This window comes from Anomaloglossus baeobatrachus, chromosome 8 (assembly GCF_048569485.1).
Source record: "Anomaloglossus baeobatrachus isolate aAnoBae1 chromosome 8, aAnoBae1.hap1, whole genome shotgun sequence".
Lineage (NCBI taxonomy): Eukaryota > Metazoa > Chordata > Amphibia > Anura > Aromobatidae > Anomaloglossus > Anomaloglossus baeobatrachus.
This window is the reverse complement of record NC_134360.1, coordinates 151,389,681-151,411,579: the sequence shown is the minus strand read 5'-3', so window position 1 is coordinate 151,411,579 and position 21,899 is coordinate 151,389,681. Positions and strand designations below refer to the sequence as shown.

The following is a 21,899-nucleotide window of genomic DNA, read 5'->3' as shown; positions in this document are numbered from 1 at the left end:
GTGCCCCCTGCAGGAGCCAATGGAGTTTAGACTCTGCTAGGGAGGTGCCATTAGGGTCACAGTATACAAGAGCTAAAGTCACGAAAAAATCATCTACCAACTGTAACAATTCAGAGTCAGTCAGCAAAAAGAAGGCCCAGGACTGAGAATCTGCCAACAACAAAGAGACAATGTTCCCCACTCAAAGTTCCTCACTTCCTGAGGAACGAGGGCAAAGCTTGAAATACAGCTTGCAAGCATCCCTAAATGAAACAAATTTGCTTCTTTCCCCGCAAAAACTAGAGCAATCTTGGCTTCCGGCTGAATTTGGATGCACGTCACAGCCAGAAAACCTGCAATATGTTACAACTGCTGCACCACCTGCGATTGCAGAGACGTAACATCCTGCAAAAGGATCTGCATAAGGTGTGCAAAAGCCATCACCTGAGCCATATTGACTTGGAGAAAATATTATAGGGCCGGAAATAATGTCACGCTTGGAGGTGTTAGAGTCCAAAATCACAGTGTGACAGTTGCGCTTAGACCTGCGGACATCTGGTCCACTACACATCATACAACAAACAAAAAAGACACAGTAACAATGGTGGGCCCTTGCTCAATGGTAAGGAGAGCAGGGATGTCTCCTAACCTCACCTGAGGCTGTACTCTGCACTTGTAATGTCAAAATACAGATTCTTTCAACCTGTTGCTGAACAGAATACCTCATACTCTAGCCAGCCCTGCACTCTCCCTGGCTAGTGAGCAGGCTGGCGAAAGTGCTAGTCTCACAACTACAAATACTATAACACATGGATAGATAGACAGGCAGGGGAACAACAACACAACACAAACTTGAAAGCTGCAACAACACGGCTTCAACAAATGAATATAACCAGCAGATATCCAGCAGCTCGTAAAGATGTGCAGTCACCTGGGTGGTCAGGAACAAAAGATTCTCTTTCCGGCAGAACTCAAGGATGGGAAGACTAATTAAAAGAGATGAGAGGGGTCATAAACCAGCTTCACATGAGGTGATTAGCTAGGAGCTGCTAGCAGGAAAAAACTGACATTAACTCCTGAAGTGCCAACAGAAAGCAATTACGTTTAATATGCTGATCCACCCAAGAATGAATGCAGCTCAGATTACAGATGTGTCACATATCTTTCACCCGTGAGAGATACACATGTCAAAAGGTCTTCCATCCTGAGCCCATCTTGATATATATTTTCCCATCATGGTATGCATGTCCCCATCATGGTATAAATGTCTCTCTGCAGATCTCTTGGATCCATGGTGGCATAATTCTGGGGCAGAATTTTGACCTACTCCGCCCCCCCTTCCCACACACACAAACACACATACACACACACACACACTCCACATGTTGGTCAGATGTATGTGCCTTCGTAGTGCCCTCCCCTTTATTATATTGTAATTTTCCCCCATCCTGGGCCCCTTCCTGGTATACATGTCCCCCAATCCTGGTAAATATATGTCCGCCATCCTGGTGAATACATCCCTTTCATTGGTAAATATGTCCCACATTCTGGCAAATATGTCTCCCATCCTGGTATAAATGTCCCCCATCCTATGCCTATTCCTGGTAAATATGTCCCCCATCCTGGTAACTATGTCCCCACCTTAATGTTCTAAATCCTACAAAGACAAGTTTTGTTGCCCCCATACCCCTTCATAATATAGTAGTGTCCCCCCATTCTGATCCACTTCATGGCAAATATATCCCATATTCTTGTATACATGTCCTCCCCCATCCTGGGCCCCTTCCTGGTAAATATGTCTCATATTCTGTTATTTACAGTCATATGAAAACGTTTGGGCACCCCCATTATTGTGAACCTTTTTTCTTTATAACAATTTGGGTTTTTGCAACAGCTATTTCAGTTTCATATATCTAATAAATGATGGACTCAGTAATATTTCTGATTTGAAATGAGGTTTATTGTACTAACAGAAAATGTGCAATCTGCATTTAAACAAAATTTGACCGGTGCATAAGTATGGGCACTTCAACATAAAAGTGACATTAATATTTTGCAGATCCTCCTTTTGCAGAAATAACAGCCTCTAGTCGCTTCCTGTAGCTTTTAATGAGTTCCTGGATCCTGGATGAAGGTGTTTTTGACCATTCCTGTTTACAAAACAATTCCAGTTCAGTTAAGTTTGATGGTCGCCGAGCATGGACAGCACGCTTCCAATCATCCCACAAATGTTCAATGATATTCAGGTCTGGGGACTGGGATGGCTATTCCAGAACATTGTAATTGTTCCTCTGCATGAATGCCTGAGTAGATTTGGAGCAGTGTTTTGGATCATTGTCTTGCTGAAATATCCATCCCCTGCGTAAATTCAACTTCGTCACTGATTCTTGCACATTATTGTCAAGAATCTGCTGATACTGAGTTGAATCCATGCGACCCTCAACTTTAACAAGATTCCCGGTGCCGGCATTGACCACACAGCCCCAAAGCATGATGGAACCTCCACCAAATTTTACTGTGGGTAGCAAGTGCTTTTCTTGGAATGCCATGTTTTTTTGCCTCCATACATCACGCCTTTTTGTATCACCAAACAACTCAATCTTTGTTTCATCAGTCCACAGGACCTTCTTCCAAAATGTAACTGGCTTATCCAAATGTGCTTTTGCATACCTCAGGCGACTCTGTTTGTGGCGTGCTTGCAGAAACGGCTTCTTTTGCTCACTCTCCCATACAGCTTCTCCTTGTGCAAAGTGCGCTGTATTGTTGATGGATGCACAGTGACACCATCTGTAGCAAGATGATGCTGCAGGTCTTTGGAGGTGGTCTGTGGATTGTCCTTGACTGTTCTCACCATTCTTCTTCTCTGCTTTTCTGATATTTTTCTTGGCCTGCCACTTCTGGGCTTAACAAGAACTGTACCTGTGTTCTTCTATTTCCTTACTATGTTCCTCACAGTGGAAACTGACAGTTTAAATCTGAGACAACTTTTTGTATCCTTCACCTGAACAACTATGTTGAATAATCTTTGTTTTCAGATAATTTGAGAGTTGTTTTGAGGAGCCCATGATGCCACTCTTCATAGGAGATTCAAATAGGAGAACTACTTGCAAGTGGCCACCTTAAATACCATTTCTCATGATTGGATACACCTGCCTATGAAGTTCAAAGCTCAATGAGGTTACAAAACCAATTTAGTCCTTCAGTAAGTCAGTAAACAGTAGTTAGAAGTATTCAAATCAAGAAATTGATAAGGGTGCCCATACTTATGCACCTGTCAAATTTTGTTTAAATGCAGATTGCACATTTTCTGTTGGTACAATAAACCTCATTTCAATCCAGAAATATTACTGAGTCCATCATTTATTAGATATATGAAACTCAAATAGCTGTTGCAAAAACCCATAGTTATAAAGAAAAAAGGTTCACATTAATAGGGGTGCCCAAACTTTTTCATATGACTGTATGTCCCCATCTTGGGCCCCTTCCTGGTAAATATGTCCCCCATCCTGGTATACATTTCCCCCATCCTGCTAAATATGTCCCGATCCTGGGCCCCTTCCTGCCAGATATATACCCCATCCTGGTATATACACTGCTCAAAAAAAGAAAGGGAACATTAAGGTACCACATCCTAGTTCTCAATGAATGAAATATTCCAGTGCAAATATCTATTCATTACATAGTGGAATCCATTGAGAACAATAAACATAAAATTGATCAATGTAAACCAAAATTAATATTAAGTGGAAAATCAAATTTCAGGCTGATCCAAATTCAGTGGAAATGCCTCAAAACAAGGAAATGAGGCACAGTCGTGTGTGTGGCCTCCATGTGCCTGTATGCTCGGCATGCCCCTGATGAGGCGGTAGATGTTCTCCTGAGGGATCTTCTCTCAGACCTGGATTAAAGCATCAATCAACTCCTGGACAGTCTGTTGTGCAATATGAAATTGGTGGACAGAGCAAGATATGTTGTCCCATATGTAACATAGTAACATAGTTACTAAGGTTGAAAAAAGACCTAGGTCCATCTAGTTCAACCTTCCTCCACCAGTTCTACATTTGGTCACTAAGTCATTTATAACCAACAATGTTGTGTGTACTGAGGAAATCATCCAGCCCTTTTTTGAAAGCTGTTATAGTATCTGCCATTACTACCTCTTGTGGTAGGGCATTCCACAGTCTGACTGCTCTAACTGTAAAGAACCCTTTCCTATTTAGCTGTCGGAATCGCTTTTCTTCCACTCGCAGTGAGTGTCCCCTGGTCCTTAGTATTGTCTTTGGAAGAAATAAGTCATGTGCCAGTCCTTTATATTGACCACACATGTATTTATACATATAAATGAGATCTCCTCTGAGACATCTTTTTTCTAAGCTAAACATATCTAACTTTTTCAACCTGTCATCATATGGGAGGCCTTCCATTCCTTGTAGTAGTCTAGTTGCCTGCCTTTGAACTGACTCTAACTTCTGAATGTCCTTTTTAAAATGTGGAGTCCAAAACTGGACCCCATATTCCAGATGTGGCCTTACAAGTGATTTATAGAGGGGTAATAATACATTGGGATTACGGGATCTAATCTCTCTTTTTATACACCCTAGAATCTTGTTTGCTTTTGCAGCTGCTGCCTGACATTGAGTGCTGCTGCTCAGCTTATTTGTAATGAGAATACCCAAGTCCTTCTCCTGTTCTGTAGTCCCGAGTTTACTTCCATTTAATGTATACGCAGTTATAGGATTACTCCGTCCTAGGTGCATTACTTTACATTTATCAACATTAAATCTCATTTGCCAAGTGTCTGCCCGTTCTGACATCTTATCTAGATCTTTTTGTAATATTATACTATCAAGGTCAGTTTTTAATATCCTACATAGTTTTGTGTCATCAGCAAAGACTGACACTTTACTATCAATCCCATCCACAAGGTCATTAATAAAGAGATTAAAAAGAATTGGTCCTAGCACAGATCCCTGCGGCACCCCACTGCTGATTATAGCCCATTTAGAGAATGTTCCATTTATGACTACTCTTTGTTTCCTATCATTTAGCCAATTCCTTACCCAGTTGCATATAGTTTCCCCCAGTCCTTGCTTCTGGAGCTTTAGTATAAGGCTATTATGTGGTACAGTATCAAATGCCTTTGCAAAGTCCAAATAAATCACATCAGCTGCATTACCCATATCCAAGTTTGCACTTACCCCCTCATAGAACCCAAACAGGTTGATTAGACATGACTTATCTTTCATGAATCCATGCTGTCTGTCAGTTATTATATTATTTTCTGCAACATATTTTTGCATGTCATCCCTTAAAATGCCCTCAAAAACTTTGCATAGTACCGATGTCAGGCTTACTGGACGGTAGTTGCCTGGATCTACCCTCTTACCTTTCTTAAATATCGGTACCACATCAGCAATCCTCCAATCCTGAGGCACCAACCCTGTTACAAGCGAGTCTAAAAAGATGAGATACAGCGGTCTGTCAATTACGGAGCTCAATTCCCTCAATATTCGTGGATGAATGCCATCTGGCCCTGGGGATTTGTCAATGTTTAATTTACTCAGACGTAGGCGTACTTCTTCTTGTGTTAAATTAATTATATCGGGTGGTGAACTTTGATTTTTCACTTGTTGAATGATGCCTGGTACAGTCAGTTCCTTGGTGAACACAGATGAGAAATGCCTATTTAATATCTCAGTCTTTTGTTTGTCCTCTATAACTAACTTGTTATTATATTTTAAGGGGCCAATACTATCCTTTGTTTTCCTTTTGGCATTAATGTATTTATAAAAGATTTTGGGATTTATTTTAATGTCATTGGTGATTTTTGTTTCAGTACCTAGTTTTGCTTGCTGATTGATGTGATTGATTGGATTCAGGCCTGGGGAATGGGCATTGGGCAACCAAGTCTATAGCATCAATGCTTTCATCATGCAGGAACTGCTAATATACTTGAGCCACATGAAGCCTAGCATTGTCATGTATCAGAAGGAACCCAGGAACCGCCTCATGCTACCTCTAGGGATGAGGGCAATGACAAAATGCAAAGGTGACCAAAACAACAGGAAAAAAAGATGGGAACAGAGAAATGGTCTGTGGTCACCACCTGCAGAAGCATTCCTTTATCCTTCTTGCTAATTGCCCATAATTTCTACCTGTTGTCTATTCCATTTGCACAACAACAGGAGAAATTGATTCACAATCAGTGATGCTTCAAAACTAGACAAGTTGATTTCACAGAAATGTGATTGACTTAAGCCCGCTTTACACGCTACAATATATCTTATGATGTGTCGGCGGGGTCACGTCGTAAGTGACGCACATCCGGCATTGTAAGGTACATTGTAGTGTGTGACAGGTACGTGCGATTGCGATTGAACGTTAAAACGTTCTTCACATGCACGTCGTTCAGTTCCTAAAAATTGAACGTCAGGTTGTTCATCGTACCTGGGGTAGCACACATTGCAGTGTGTGACACCCCGGGAACGATGAACAGATCTTACCTGCATCCTGCGGCTCCCGGCCAGCAATGCGGAAGGAAGGAGGTGGGCGGGATGTTTACGTCCCACTCATCTCCGCCGCTCCGCTTCTATTGGCCAGCTGCCGCGTGACGTCAATGTGACGCCAAACGTCCCTCCCACTCCAGGATGTGGACGTTCGCCGCCCACATCGAGGTCGTTTGGACGGGTAAGTGCGTGTGACGGGGGTTAATCGTTTGTGCGGCACATTCAACAAATTGAACGTGCCGCACATACGATGGGGGTGGTTACGATCGCATGCGATATCGTATGCGAAATCGTAAGGTGTAAAGCAGGCTTTAGAGTTACAATGTGTTGTTTAAGGCCCTTTTCTCACATCAGTCTTTTGCTGTCAGTCGCAATCAGTTGAATTCTAAAAAAAACGGATCCAGCGACTGATGACACTGGATCCGTTTTTTTTGTCATTGACTTTTATTAGTGATGGATTGAGATGAATGGCCTCACGTTTCATCCGTCTTTCGACGGATCCATAGAAAAACTGTGTCCATCGGACGGTGACAATGCACATAGTGACATTTTTTGGCTACGTCGAAAAAACAGACGGCGTCGGATCCGTCGCCGTCCGTTGTTTGGTACAATGGAAGCCTATGGGAGTAGGATTCATCATCATCCATCATATGACAGAATCCAGAGACGGATTCCATTTTTTTAAACTGAGCATGCTCAGCATCACAACGGTTGCATCGGAAAACAGAAGAAACGGATGCAAAAAACTGATGCAACTGATGCGTTTTTTCGATGGATCCATTATATCAGTTTTTCCAACGGATTGTGAATGAAGGCAAAAAACTGATGTGTGAAAGGGGCCTAAGTGTTCCCTTTATTTTTCTGAGCAGTCTATGTTCCAATCCTGACATATATTTCCCCCACCCGGGTAAATATGTCCCCATCCTGGGCCCCTTCCTGCTAGATATATCTCCCTATGCAAGTACAAACCAGATGGGAATGTCCAGCCATCATAAAGGTACTGTCACACTAAGCGACGCGCCAGCGATCCCAACAGCGATCTGACCTGGCAGTGATCGCTGGAGCGTCGCTACATGGTCGCTGGTGAGCTGTCAAACAGGCAGATCTCAACAGTGACCAGTGACCAGCCCCCAGCCACCAGCGACGCGTGGAAGCAATGCTGCGCTTGGTAACTAAGGTAAATATCGGGTAACCAAGCGCTTGGTTACCCGTTATTTACCTTTGTTACCAGCGCACACCGCTGGCTCCCTGCACTCGTAGCCAGAGTACACATCGGGATAATAAGCAAACCGCTTTGCTTATTTACCCGATCTGTACTCTGGCTACGAGTGCAGGGAGCAGGGAGCAGGCACTGGCAGCCTGAGAGCGGCGGACGCTAGTAACCAAGGTAAATATCGGGTAACCAAGCAAAGTGCTTCTCTTGGTTACCCGAATATTTACCTTGGTTGCAGCTTACCGCAGGCTGCCAGAAGCTGACTCCTGCTCCCTGCACCTTCAGATCGTTGCTCTCTCGCTGTCACACACAGCGATGTGTGCTTCACAGCGGGAGAGCAACAACTAAAAAATGGTCCCGGACATTCAGCAACAACCAGCGACCTCACAGCAGGGGCCAGGTTGTTGCTGGATGTCACACACAGCGACATCCCTAGCAAGATCGCTGATGCATCACAAAAACCGTGACTCAGCAGCGATGTTGCTAGCGATATCGCTTAGTGAGACGTGGCCTTAACGCTCAGGAAGAAGACGGGTTCTGTGTAACAGAGATAAATGTGCTTTGGTCAGACATGTGCATATCAACCCAAGAACAATCGCAAAAGACCTTGTGAAGATGTTGGGGGAAGCTGGTAAGATTGTGTCATTATCCACAATGAAACGAGTACTGTATCAACATGTGCTGAAAGGCCACTCTGCCAGGAAGAAGCAATTACTCCAAAAGAAACATTAAAAAGCCAGATTAATGTTTGCAAATGCACACAGGAACAAAGACCTCAATTATTGGAGTGGTCCTGTGGTCTGACGAAACTAAAATTGAACTGTTTGGCCATAATGACCATCATTACGTTTGGAGAAAAAAGGAAAAGCTTTGAAGCCTAAGAGCAGCATCCCAACTGTGAAACATGGGGGTGGCAGCAGGGGCGTAACTACCGCGGTCGCAGCGGTCGCCATCGTGACCGGGCCCGGGAGGTTTGGGGCCCGCGGCCACCCGGCAGATCAGCAGCCAGCTCCTGTCAGTGAGAGAGAAGCTGCGCTGATCTGTCACAGTGCACGCGCCCACTATATGACCCGCTGCCGCCCCCGACACCGGGCCCCGCTGCCCGATGTCAGCGGCGGAATCGGGGCCCCCCTCCACCATCACCGCGCACAGTAATAATGAAGCATAGAGTGGCCGGCGCTGCTCTGCATCATCATTCTCCCCCTGTGCCTGCGCGGTGACGTCACTCCTGTGCGACTGCTGTGCTGAGTGCACAGAGCGCAGGGAGGGAGGACGCCGACCGGAGCATCCGGAGAGCGGGGAGACGGGAGGATGAGCAGCAGTGGAAGGAGGAGAGCGGTGAGGACAGCAGCAGTGGAACGAGGAGACGTCGGGACAGAGCAGCTATGGAAGGAGGAGAGCGGTGAGTACTTGTTTTTTTATATATATATATATATAAGTAAGTACACGGTGGTCAGAGCCCTGGGGTGGGGAGGCTGCATGATACTGTACATGGAGGCCTATGGTGGGGAGGCTGCATGATACTGTACATGGAGGCCTGGCGTGGGGAGGCTGCATGATACTGTACATGGAGGCCTGGGGTGGGGAGGCTGCATGATTCTGTACATGGAGGCCTGGGGTGGGGAGGCTGCATGATTCTGTACATGGAGGCCTGGGGTGGGGAGGCTGCATTATACTGTACATGGAGGCCTGGGGTGGGGAGGCTGCATTATACTGTACATGGAGGCCTGGGGAGGCTGCATTATACTGTACATGGAGGCCTGGGGAGGCTGCATTATACTGTACATGGAGGCCTGGGAGGCTGCATTATACTGTACATGGTGGCCTGGGAGGCTGCATTATACTGTACATGGAGGCCTGGGGAGGCTGCATTATACTGTACATGGAGGCCTGGGAGGCTGCATTATACTATACATGGAGGCCTGGGGAGGATGCATTATACTGTACATGGAGGCCTGGGGAGGCTGCATTATACTGTACATGGAGGCCTGGGAGGCTGCATTATACTATACATGGAGGCCTGGGGAGGCTGGCAGCATTATTATACATGGAGGCCTGGAGAGGCTGGCTGCATTATTATACATGGAGGCCTGGGGAGGCTGGCTGTATTATTATACATGGAGGCCTAGAGAGGCTGGCTGCATTATTATACATGGAGGCCTGGGGAGGCTGGCTGCATTATTATACATGGAGGCCTGGGGAGGCTGGGTGCATTATTATACATGGAGGCCTGGGGAGGCTGGCTGCATTATTATACATGGAGGCCTGGGGAGGCTGGCTGTATTATTATACATGGAGGCCTGGTTAGGCTGGCTGCATTATTATACATGGAGACCTGGGGAGGCTGGCTGCATTATTATGCATGGAGGCCTGGGGAGGCTGGCTGCATTATTATACATAAAGGTCTGGGGGGACTGCATAATAAACATGAAGGACACCTTATACATGGACAAGGGCTGCATTATACATGGAGGTCTAGGGGGCTGGAAGGACACCTTATACATGGAGGAGTATGGGGCTGCAAAATGCAATATGAAGTTTTGTAGGGTCGTGTTATAATACAGATAGGACTATGGGGGCTACCTTATACATGGACTATGGTGGTGCATTATAAAACATGGAGGACTATGGTGCAGTATAATATATGGAGAACTATGGGCTGAATTATAATACATGGAGAACTATGGGAAATGCATTATAATACATGGAGGACTATGGATGTGCATGCTAATATATGAAGGGTTATGTGGGACCCTTTATACTATATGGAAGGCTATGTGGGGGCCATTATAGTATTTGGAGAACTATATACAAGGGGGGACTAAGATACAAGCATGGGATGGGAATGTTTTGTGGTGAGGGAAGAAGGCTCTTTCCCTCAGCACCCAGCTTTCCCATGCTCTGCTGTACATCTTTCAGCACCCAGCTTTCCCATGCTCTGATATGGGAAAGCTGGGTGCTGAGGGAAAGATGTATAGCAGAGCATGGGAAAGCTGGGTGCAGAGGACAAGATGGATATCAGAACATAGGAACGCTGGGTGCTGATAGAGGGATTTCATATCACGGGAAACCTGGTTGCTTATTATCCCGTACCCCGTCATTATCCCGTATCCCAAGTGTCAGTGTACGTGGAGGAAGGGGGGCCCAGCTCTGAACTTTGCACCGGGGCCCATCAAACTCTAGTTACGCCACTGGGTGGCAGCATGATGTCGTGGGTTTGTTTTGCTGCAGGAGGGACTGGTGCACTTCACAAAATAGATGGCATCATGAGGAAAGAAGATTATATGACAATACTGAAGCAAATTCTCAAGACATCAGCCAGGAACTTAAAGCTTGGGCTTTAACATTGCAACAAAATTACAACCCTAACAGTTATATGATTTAATTGCCTTAATGATGTTTCTGTACACATTGTGATAAATAATATTGAACATACCTAGACAAACTGGTGCTTCTCCCCAGACACCGTTCAAACACCTCACAATCTTCTCTCCTTTAAGAAGGTAAAAATTTGGGCATTTATACTCCACATATTCATTAGATTTATAGCTAGTTTTTCTGATACCAATGGTGTCTCCAAATTGTACAGTTGGTGGTGCACCACACTGATCCCCGATTCCTGCAAAAGAAGGACAATTAAGCAAATTAATTAAGTGAATATAACAAAGGAAAACCAAAATGATTTTTTTTTCTTATTTCTTCAGTGCCACATAATTGACAGCACAAAATATCCCAAGTACCATGATAGACTATTTTACTGTAAGTTTAAAGGTAAGGTGTCACTTTTTTTATTTTGGTATTAATAATAATAGTGATTATGGAATCAAGTATTTTTAATACAAAATTAAAATCACTGTTTATTTTGTTTTTATTTAATTCTACCTTTACTGAAACACTGGGGGCTGCCATCTTAGATTTTCTGTAATGACAGTTACTCCCCTCATTTATGGCAGCTCTCTGTGCATAAAACCCTATACTTAACACAGAGACTGCGTGTGCTGTGAGGTGGACATACCCCCTGGGCTGTCCAGATCACAGCAGAGTGAGGAGATCTCCGCCATCTTTGTGGAGCTCACAGCATATGCTGTGTGCTGCATTTTCTCCCCATCACCCGTTCAGGATGTATGACTACCGGCGCCGGGCCTCCGCTGTTACCCTCTCCCTTTGCTGCTCTCCCCGCCGCCGCCGCTCCCTCCCGCCTCTGCCGCCACTCCCCCTGCCACTGCTCCCCCCGCTCTCATGTGCTGACTTCAGGCCTCTGCTCCTAGTAGCTTAGCGGAGCACACTATACTGAGAAGTGCAGTATACAATGGACTACAGCGGGGCGCAGAATACAGCGGCGCATGGAATACCGCGGAGCACACTATACAGCGAAGCCACAAGTGTGCAATTTTACCACCTTTCTTTGCACCTGTGATGTCTCCATTTAATGGAGGTCTTGCAGCATCCTGGTAGTGCATTAGTCTTTTTGGCCTCAGCAGTTTACATCTTCTACCATTAGTCTGAGTTTTTGCTTAATTTTTGGAGGATTTTTATTCCTCTTTTTGGTGTTTTTTATGTATATACAGTGAAGCACGGCGGTATACTGAGGAGCACGGAATACACCAGAGCGTGGTATACAGTGGGGCGCGCAATACAGCGGCACACAGAATATAGCGGACCACAGTATGCAGCAAAGCGCGGAATACAGCAGACCGTGGTATACAGTGGAGCGCAGTTTACTGAGAAGCACGGTATACAGCAGATTACGGTATGTGGCGGAGCGCAGAATACAGCGGAGCACGATATACTGAGGAGCACGGAATACAGCAGAGCGTAGTATACAGCGGGGCACAGAATACAGAGGAGCACGAAATACAGCGAAGCACGGTATACAGCAAAGCGCGGAATACAGCGGAATGTGGTATACAGCAGAACGTGGTATACTGAGTAGCGCGGGATACAGCAGAGAGCTGTATACAGCGGGGCGCAAAATACAGCGGAACACAGTATACAGCGAAGCGCGGTATACAGAGGAGCGCGGAATACAGCGGAGCGCTGTATACAGTGGGGGCGCAGTATAGAGCAGAGCACAGTATACATTGTGGTGTAGTATACAGTGGTGCACTATGCCAGTGGTCCTTGATAATACTTTAGACATTAGGATCACTTTGCGGTCACCAAATAAAATGGCTCCGCACTGTGATCCTAAACTTTATCCTCCCTCATCCTTTTGGAAACACCCAGAACAGGAAGGGGAGGTGTGATATCACACACAGGAGAGCAGATTCCACCCACTTTTACTGCAGCTGTAATGTGAGCTAGTTCTACAGTAGCTCGGCAGCAGGATTTCAGCAGCTGCTCTCCCTACTGTTTAAGAGTGGAAAATATCAAACTGTTACATTTTTTTTTATATTTTGCTCAATTAAAAACAAATTATAATATTTAAACAAAACATTAAAACTTTAATACTTTACATTTTTTAAGTTATTGAATTTTTTTTTATGACACCTTCCCTTTAACCTCTGCTGTGGGCAAAGTCTTTGGTAGCTTATTCTGGACTATCTCAATAACAATAGCCTAAAAAAATAGCACCAACATGTTTATGTTGGTCCGAGCTAAATAATATTATCAGGTTTTATGAGGAAATACAGGAGTGTACAAAAGTTTTGGCAGGCATGAAAAAAAATGCTGTAAAGCAAGAAACCTTTAAAAAAATAGAAGTGTCAATACTTTATTTTGATCAATTAACAAAATTAAAAGTGTATGAACAAAAGAGAACTCTAAATCAAATAAATGTTAGTTATGAACATCCTTTACCTTCTAAACAGCATCAATTTTTCCTTGTACACGTCCACAAAATCAGAGAATTTGTAGAATTATAGTTAAGCATATGAGTAACCAGTTATATTAAACTAGTGATAATGATCATAAGTTTCATATCTACTGTAGGATGAAGTACAATCATTAACTGAACTAAAAACAACTAGGAGTCTTAAAACCGGGCAAGGAACAACTAACCTGCTATCTCACCATGGGAAGACTGCGCTGAGCACCAAGACACAAGGAAGTTAGAGTCTGTGTTTATAAGGGGCGTTTTTGCTGCGGTGTGAGTAACAAGATCCACTACACTGTAGAACAGGGTTGGGGAACCTTTTTACCGCCGGGGGCCATTTTAAATTTTCTCCGAACCTTCAGGGGCCGCACCAAATTATCAACTTGAAAACTACCCTGCTATATTTGGTCAAACAATTAATTAACTCACCCCTATTATGGTGTATGGAGCTGCTTCTCTTTGGTGCGGCTGTGATGTTCGGCGATATTGATCATGTTTCTCACAACTGCTTGTCCAGGTTTCTCTTGATCTGGAGAGGCTGGGGGCATAGACATTACAGGAGAAGCTGGGGCGCATAAATTACAGGAGACGCTGCGGCATACACATCATAGGAGATGCTGGGGTGCATAAATTACAGGAGACACTGGGGGTACACATCACAGGAGAGGCTGGGGGTACACACATCACAGGATGGGCACATACATTACAGGAGATGCTGGACATACACATCATAGGAGATGCTGGAACACATAAATTACAGGAGACGCTGGGCGTACACACCACAGGAGAGGCTGGGGATACACACATCATAGGATGGGCACATACATTACAGGAGATGCTGGGGCATACACATCATAGGATATGCTGGAGCACATAAATTACAGGAGACGCTGGGAGTACACACATCACAGGAGAGGCATATACATTACAGGAGAGGCTGGGGCATATACATCACTGTGGGGCACGGATAGCACTGGTGGTGGCACGGACATCACTGGGGAAGCATAGACATCACCAAGGGAGCAAGGACAGCAATGGGGGTGGGCACGGACAACAATGGCAAGTACACAGCTTCTGGGGGATGGCACACAGCACTGGGGGGTGGCACACAGAACTGGGGAGTACAGAGCACTGAGGTGCATGGACAGCAATAGGGGGGACAGACAAGACTGGGGTCACAGGCAGCACTGACCGTGGCATGGACAGCACTGGTGGCAGCAGACAGCATTAGGTGGTGCAGACAGCACTAGGGGGGGCACGGACAGGCCTGGGAGTTACGGACAGTACTGGGGAATCATAGACATCATTTGGGGGCATAGACAGCACTAGGTGGGCACAAACAGCACTAGGGGGCCCAGACAACAGTGGGGGTTACACAGCACTGAGGGGTACACAGTGATTGGGGCTGCCACACAGCACTGAGGGGGTCACACACACTACTAGGGGGTACATAGCACTGAGAGCTGCCACACAGCACTGGGGGATGGCACACACACTATTCGAGTTACACAGCACTGGGGGTACACAGCACTGCGGGATGGCAAACACCCAGCACTGGGGGCTGGCACACAGCACTGAGAGCTGGCACACAGCACTGGGACCTGGCACACAGCACTACTCGGGGGTACACAGCACTGGGGCCTGGCACACAGCACTTGAAGTTGGCACACAGCACTACTCGGAGATACACAGCACTGGCGGCTGGCACACAGCACTGGGAGCTGGCACACAGCATCACTCGGGGTACACAGCACTAGGGGCTGACACACAGCACTGGGAGCTGGCAGACACACACACTACTAGGGGGTACACAGAAATTGGTAGCGGCCTCACAGCACAAGGGGAAGGAGTCACTCACAGGTCCAGGAGGCATGTGCAGCAGGGAGTAAGCTGCTTCTCCTCTTATTCTTCTGTGGACGGGAGGGCAACTCGCGCTGCTTACCCCACCCACAAAATAAGCCCTGAGTAGCGCAAGGACCTCATGGTATGCGCACGCAGTAGCGTGCGCGTCCTCGCATCACAATTAGGATTTAAAGGCCCAGTAGTTGGTAAGACCGCGGTTGCCGCCCAAGCACTGCGGACCCCAGGAATAGTCATCGCGGGCTGCAAACGTCCCGCGGGCCAGAGGTTCTCCACCCCTGCTGAAGAACCAGAGCTGTCAGTAATGAAAACAACCACTAGAGGGAGCCCAGGCACACTGTGTCCTAGGCAACTGAATGGTTGTTAAGAAGAGTCATACTAAACTTGTCAGAGCCGAGAGGGAATGCAGTACAAGGGTGGAGACGGAGTCAGGGTCTGGGACAAGTCAGAAGTCAGCAACAGGAGAGCAAGCTGAAGGAGGGGGCAGAGGGACGGGACGACAAGCAGGAGTGCGGCACGGAAGCTAAAGCGGTCTTTAAACGCTACGATATATCTAACGAAATGTCGGCGGGGTCACGTCGTAAGAGTCGCACATCCGGCATCGTTAGTGATATCGTAGCGTGTGACAGCTATGAATGAGCAGAAATACTCACCTTCTCGTTCATCACTGACACGTCGCTCATTTTCTAAAAATCGCACGTCCAGTTGTTCATCGTTCCCGGGGCAGCACACATCGCTCTGTGTGACACCCTGGGAACGATGAACAAAGCTTACCTGCGTCCCGCCGGCAATGCTGAAGGAAGGAGGTGGGCGGGATGTTTACGTCCCGCTCATCTCCGTCCCTCCACTACTATTGGTCGGCCGCTGTGTGACGTCGCTGTGACGCTGAACGTCCCTCCCCCTTCAGGAAGTGCATGTTCACCGCCCACAGCGAGGTCGTTTGGAAGGTAAGTACGTGTGATGGGGGTTACAGCATTGTGCGACACGGGCAAGAAATTGCCCATACCGCACAAACGATGGGGGCGGTCGCACAATTAATTGAAGCATGTAAAGCAGCCTTAAGACAAAATGGAGGAGCTGGGAAACAGGGAGGTCAGGCAGAACAGATGTCAGGAAGGACAGGAAGGGTCGGGGGAGATAATGGACAGAATCTAGAGCAATTACAGGAACTAGCCAGTACACTGCAGAGCAAATCTACAACTGGCAGCATGATGTAGGGGGCGTCCTGATAACGTGGTGAGCTCCTGGGAATGAGGCAGGAAGGAAAAGCTCCTCTCTCTGGGAATGCAGACAACGTAATCAGGTCACTGATACAGGTCTGCCACAGCAGAGTGAAAACAGTATCGTGACACGTTGGTTTCCGGGCTTACATGCATTGGCCAATACATAAACTAAAAATCTCATTTTTCCATATAGCAGTAATGCAGTACCAGAGTTCCCTTATACATTGTTGGCTTTTTAGTGTGCAGCTGTATGCATCTTATATTTTTGTGTGAATGTTGCAACTCTCTACTCCCAGTGTAGCTCAACTCCCAGGTGCTGACTAATGAGTGGAAAGTCCCGTTCCCATGATGGCCACCTCCAGCATCTACCCTAGCCCAGTCCCATTGCTAGGCTATTAAGCTGTATGTTGTGAAATGTGGTAAACACCAGTGAGTAACCTCCTCCTTACCCAGGATGAATACTGCACCTTAAGTGAGGCGCAGTACCCTGTGACGACTGAAGCCTAAGGGACACCACAGTAACTTTGGTCAATAGTTTTGACAAGCATTGCAATCTAGAGTCATCTTTCTGACCAACCCAAAGTGTTATGATCCGGAACAATGGAAAACCACCATAAATCATTGGTAAAAGGTGACAAGAGCATTGGCAACTAATCTGCCGCCATCTTTGTACTAACCATCAACACTAGAAGTAGCCGAGGGGTGAACTAACATCCTGTGCACCGCGAACCCAGCCGGAGAACTAGCTATCCTAAAGGAAGGAAAGATGAATAACTCTCTGCCTCTGAAAATAGATAAAGACTAGCAAGCCCCCCACATTCAAAGACTGCGGTGATATAGGAAAACATAATACACAGATAGATGATAGGATTAGCAAAAGGTGAGGCCCTACTGACTAAAAAGGACAGGACAGGAAAGGGACTGATGGTGGCCAAAGAAAAATCCTGCAAAAATCCAAAAACCTAATAATAATATAAAAAGGCCCTCAGATCACTAGATCTGAACTCCGTCCTATACCAGGCGCTCTTGTCATACCAATGAACAGAAAGCAGGAATCATTACAAATTCAAAACGCAACAAACACATGGACTCACAGGAGCAATACTCCAAACATAGCTGCAGGGAGTTTCCCAGCTAAGCAACTAAGAGGTAAGATCCCTGCATGCAAAAAAACTGACAACAATCACAGCAAATGTCAAATTCAAATAAGAGCAAAAGAATCAAACAACAAATAAAGAGCAAAGCACTTATCTGGGGTAGATGTGGTCTGGAGCAGGGTGAAGCAGGCTGGAGAACAAAGAACAACTGACATCCGGCAACAGCCTGCTATCAGACCAGGGTTTAAATAAGCAGAGAGTTAGGAATGGAAACGCCCATTGCTCCACACACCTGGTCTCTGACCAAACCATTCCTGGCCACAAGAGGGATCCCCACAGCAGCAGAAACACAACTGACATTCACAACAGTACCCCCCACTTGAGGAGGGGTCACCGAACCCTCACCAACACCACCGGGTCGCTCAGGATGAGTATGATGGAAGGCGCGAACCAACCTGTCCGCATGAATGTCAGAAACCACAACCCAAGAGTTATGCTCCTGCCCATAACCTTTCCATTTCATGAGGTACTGAAGCTGTCGCCTACTGTGACGGGAATCCAGAATTTTTTCAACCTCATACTCCAGATCCCCTTGTACCAAAACAGGGTCAGGAGGCACTGCTGCAGGAACAGTTGGCTCTACATGTCTCTTCAACAAGGACTTATGGAAGACATCCTGAATCTTAAATGACACAGGCAGAGTCAAACGGAAAGATACAGGGTTAATAATCTCCGAAATGTTATAAGGTCCAATAAATCTGGGCTTAACTTTAGGAGATGGAACTCTCATAGGAATATTTTTAGAGGACAACCACATCATGTCCCCCACTTTAAACCAGGGACCAACAGTCCGACGCCGGTTGACAAATTTCTGGGCAGATTCTTGGGATTGAAACAAGTTATCCACTACCTGCCCCCAAATCTGCTGCATTCTGTTTACCACTGAATCCACCCCTGGACAATCAGACGCCTCAAGCTGCCCCGAGAGGAACCTGGGGTGAAACCCAAAATTGCAGAAAAAGGGGGACACCAATGTGGTAGAGCTAGCTCTATTGTTAAGGGCAAATTCAGCCAAAGGCAAAAACAAAACCCAGTTATCCTGATCCGTAGAAACAAAACACCGTAAATAGGTCTCCAGGGTCTGGTTAGCCCTTTCAGTCTGACCATTGGTCTGAGGATGAAATGCCGAGGAGAAAGACAGCTGAACACCCAATTTGGAACAAAAAATCCTCCAAAATCTGGATACAAACTGCACTCCTCTGTCAGAAACAATGTTTTCGGGAATACCATGCAACCGAACAACATGTTGGAAAAATAAAGGCACCAACTCTGATGAAGACGGCAACTTTGATAAGTGGACCATCTTGGAAAACCTATCACAGATCACCCAAATCACAGTCATTTTCTGAGAGACGGGAAGCTCTGAAATAAAATCCATAGAGATGTGCGTCCAAGGTCTCTTAGGTACCGGCAAAGGCAATAATATCCCACTAGAACGTGAACAACAGGGCTTTGACTTAGAACAAACTCCACATGACTGCACAAAACTACGGACATCCCGGAACAGGGAAGACCACCAAAAAGAGCGGCTCACAAGATTCCGAGTACGAAAAATGCCAGGATGACCCGCCAAAAGAGAGCAATGAACCTCAGAGACAACTCGGTCTCTCCATTGGTCTGGGAAAAATAGTTTCCCCGCAGGACATATCTCCGGTTTATCCCCCTGAAATTCCGCCAGTGCCAACCGCAGATCAGGCAAAATGGCCGAGAGAACTACATCATCATTCAGGATAGTAGTCGGCTCGACAACCTCCAAAGAGTCAGCACAGAAACTCCTGGAAAGGGTATCGGCCTTAACATTCTTGGTGCCTGGCAAAAAAGAGACCACAAAATTAAACCGGGTAAAAAACAAAGACCACCTGGCCTGCCGAGGATTCAACCTCTTGCCAGATTCCAGATAGGTAAGATTCTTGTGGTCCGTAAGCACCACAACTTGATGTCTAGCCCCCTCCAACCAATGTCTCCATTCTTCAAATGCCCACTTCATAGCCAATAATTCCCGGTTCCCCACGTCATAATTCCGTTCAGAAGGAGCAAACTTCGAGAGAAAAAGGCACAGGGCTTAAATTTACCAAAGTAGCGTCTCGTTGAGACAGAACAGCTCCTGCTCCGATCTCTGAGGCATCGATCTCAACCTGAAATGGGCGAGACACATCAGGTTGCTGCAGGACTGGGGCAGAAGTGAATCGCCTTTTAAGCTCCTGGAAGGCCACAATCGCCTCTGGGGTCCAATGCTCAGCATCAGCTCCCTTCTTGGTCAAATCCGTCAGAGGTTTGACAATGGCAGAGCAATTGGCTATAAATTTACGGTAAAAATTAGCAAACACCAAAAACTGCTGCAAGGATTTTAGAGAAGTCGGTTGCACCCAGTCGTAAATAGCCTGAACCTTAACCGGGTACATTTCGATAGCGAAGGAGGACAAGATGAAGCCCAAAAAGGAAATCCTTTGCACCCCAAAGAGGCACTTTGACCCCTTAACGTACAGTGCATTATCGTGAAGTATCTGAAAAACAGCCCATACCTGCCCAACATGAGACTCCCAATCATCAGAAAAAATCAAGATGTCATCCAAATAGACAATCAAAAATTTACCAATAAGGTCCCGAAAAATATCATTCATAAAGGCTTGGAAGACGGAGGGGGCATTAGTGAGCCCAAAAGGCATCACTAGGTACTCAAAATGCCCCTCAGGAGTATTAAACGCCGTCTTCCATTTATCACCCTCCTTAATACGGATGAGAATATACGCACTCTTAAGATCCAGTTTCATAAACCATTGAGCACGCTTCACTCTAGAGAAGAGATCAGACATCAGAGGCAAAGGGTACTGATATTTGATCGTAATTTTATTAAGAAGACGGTAATCAATACAAGGTCTCAACGACCCATCTTTCTTAGCAACAAAGAAAAAGCCAGCACCTAAAGGAGAAGAAGATGGCCGAATGTGCCCCTTCTCCAATGATTCCCTGATGTATGACCGCATGGCATCATGTTCGGGCACAGACAAGTTGAAAATCCGCCCCTTTGGAAATTTACAACCCGGCACCAGCTCAATGGCACAGTCAGAGTCCCAGTGTGGGAGCAGAGAATCAGATTCCTGGTCATTAAATACATCACGGAAATCGGACAAGAAGGCCGGAACATCAACTGCCTGAGCAGACGTGGACGACACGGAATGGTCCTGATGCACACCTTGACAACCCCAACTAGCTACCGACAAGGATCTCCAGTCAATAACCGGATTATGGGTCTGCAACCACGGGAATCCCAGTACCAAGGTATCCTGTAGATCATGCAATACTAAAAATCTACAAGTTTCCTGATGCGCTGGTGCAACTCTCATAGGCACCTGGGTCCAAAATTAGGGTTTATTTTCTGTCAAAGGGGTAGCATCAATGCCCCTTAAAGGAATAGGAGTTTGCAAAGGAATCATGGGGAAACCACAATCCCTAGCAAACCCAAAATCCATCAAATTGAGCGCTGCCCCTGAGTCCACAAAGGCCAATGCAGAAAAGGAAGACAATGAGCAAATCAATGTGACAGTCAAAAGAAACTTTGGTTGCAAAGAACCCACAATAACAGAAGTAGCCAATCTCCTTTCACGTTTAGGGCAGACAGAGATATTATGAGAAGCGTCTCCACAATAGAAGCACAGTCTATTCTTCCGTCTGAACCCCTGACGACCAGCATTAGAAAGGACCCTATCACACTCCATAGGCTGCAAAGGCTGTTCCACAGGCACAAAACCAGCAGGTATCTTCCTGCGCTCATGTAACCGCCTATCGATCGGAATGGCTAAGGTCATAGAGGCATCAAGACCAGAAGGGACGGGGAATCCCACCACTACATCCTTCACAGTATCAGCAATACCCTTCTGAAAAAGAGCCGCAAGCGCGTCATCATTTCATTTAGTAAGGACCGCCCACTGTCGAAATTTCTGACAAAAAGTTTCTGCAGAATCCAAACCCTGAGTTAAGGACAACAAGGCCTTTTCTGCTTTTTCCACAATATTGAGTTTGTCATATAATAATCCCAAGGCCTGAAAAAAGGAATCCACATCACTGAGAATCGGATCATCAGACGCTAAAGAGAAGGCCTAGTCCTAAGGGTCACCACGCAGCAGGGAGATGACAATCTTGACCTGC

General features: G+C 46.1%; 1 protein-coding gene across 1 annotated transcript in view; it reads right to left on the bottom strand.

The window, feature by feature from the left end:
• LOC142250051 (complement factor H-related protein 4-like) overlaps window positions 1-21,899 on the bottom strand; it is a 605,766-nt gene that overhangs the window by 156,456 nt on the left and 427,411 nt on the right. Inside the window, exon 7 of the mRNA XM_075322112.1 lies at window positions 11,135-11,317. Coding sequence (XP_075178227.1) covers window positions 11,135-11,317 — 183 coding nt within the window. The remainder of the gene's footprint in view (window positions 1-11,134; window positions 11,318-21,899) is intronic.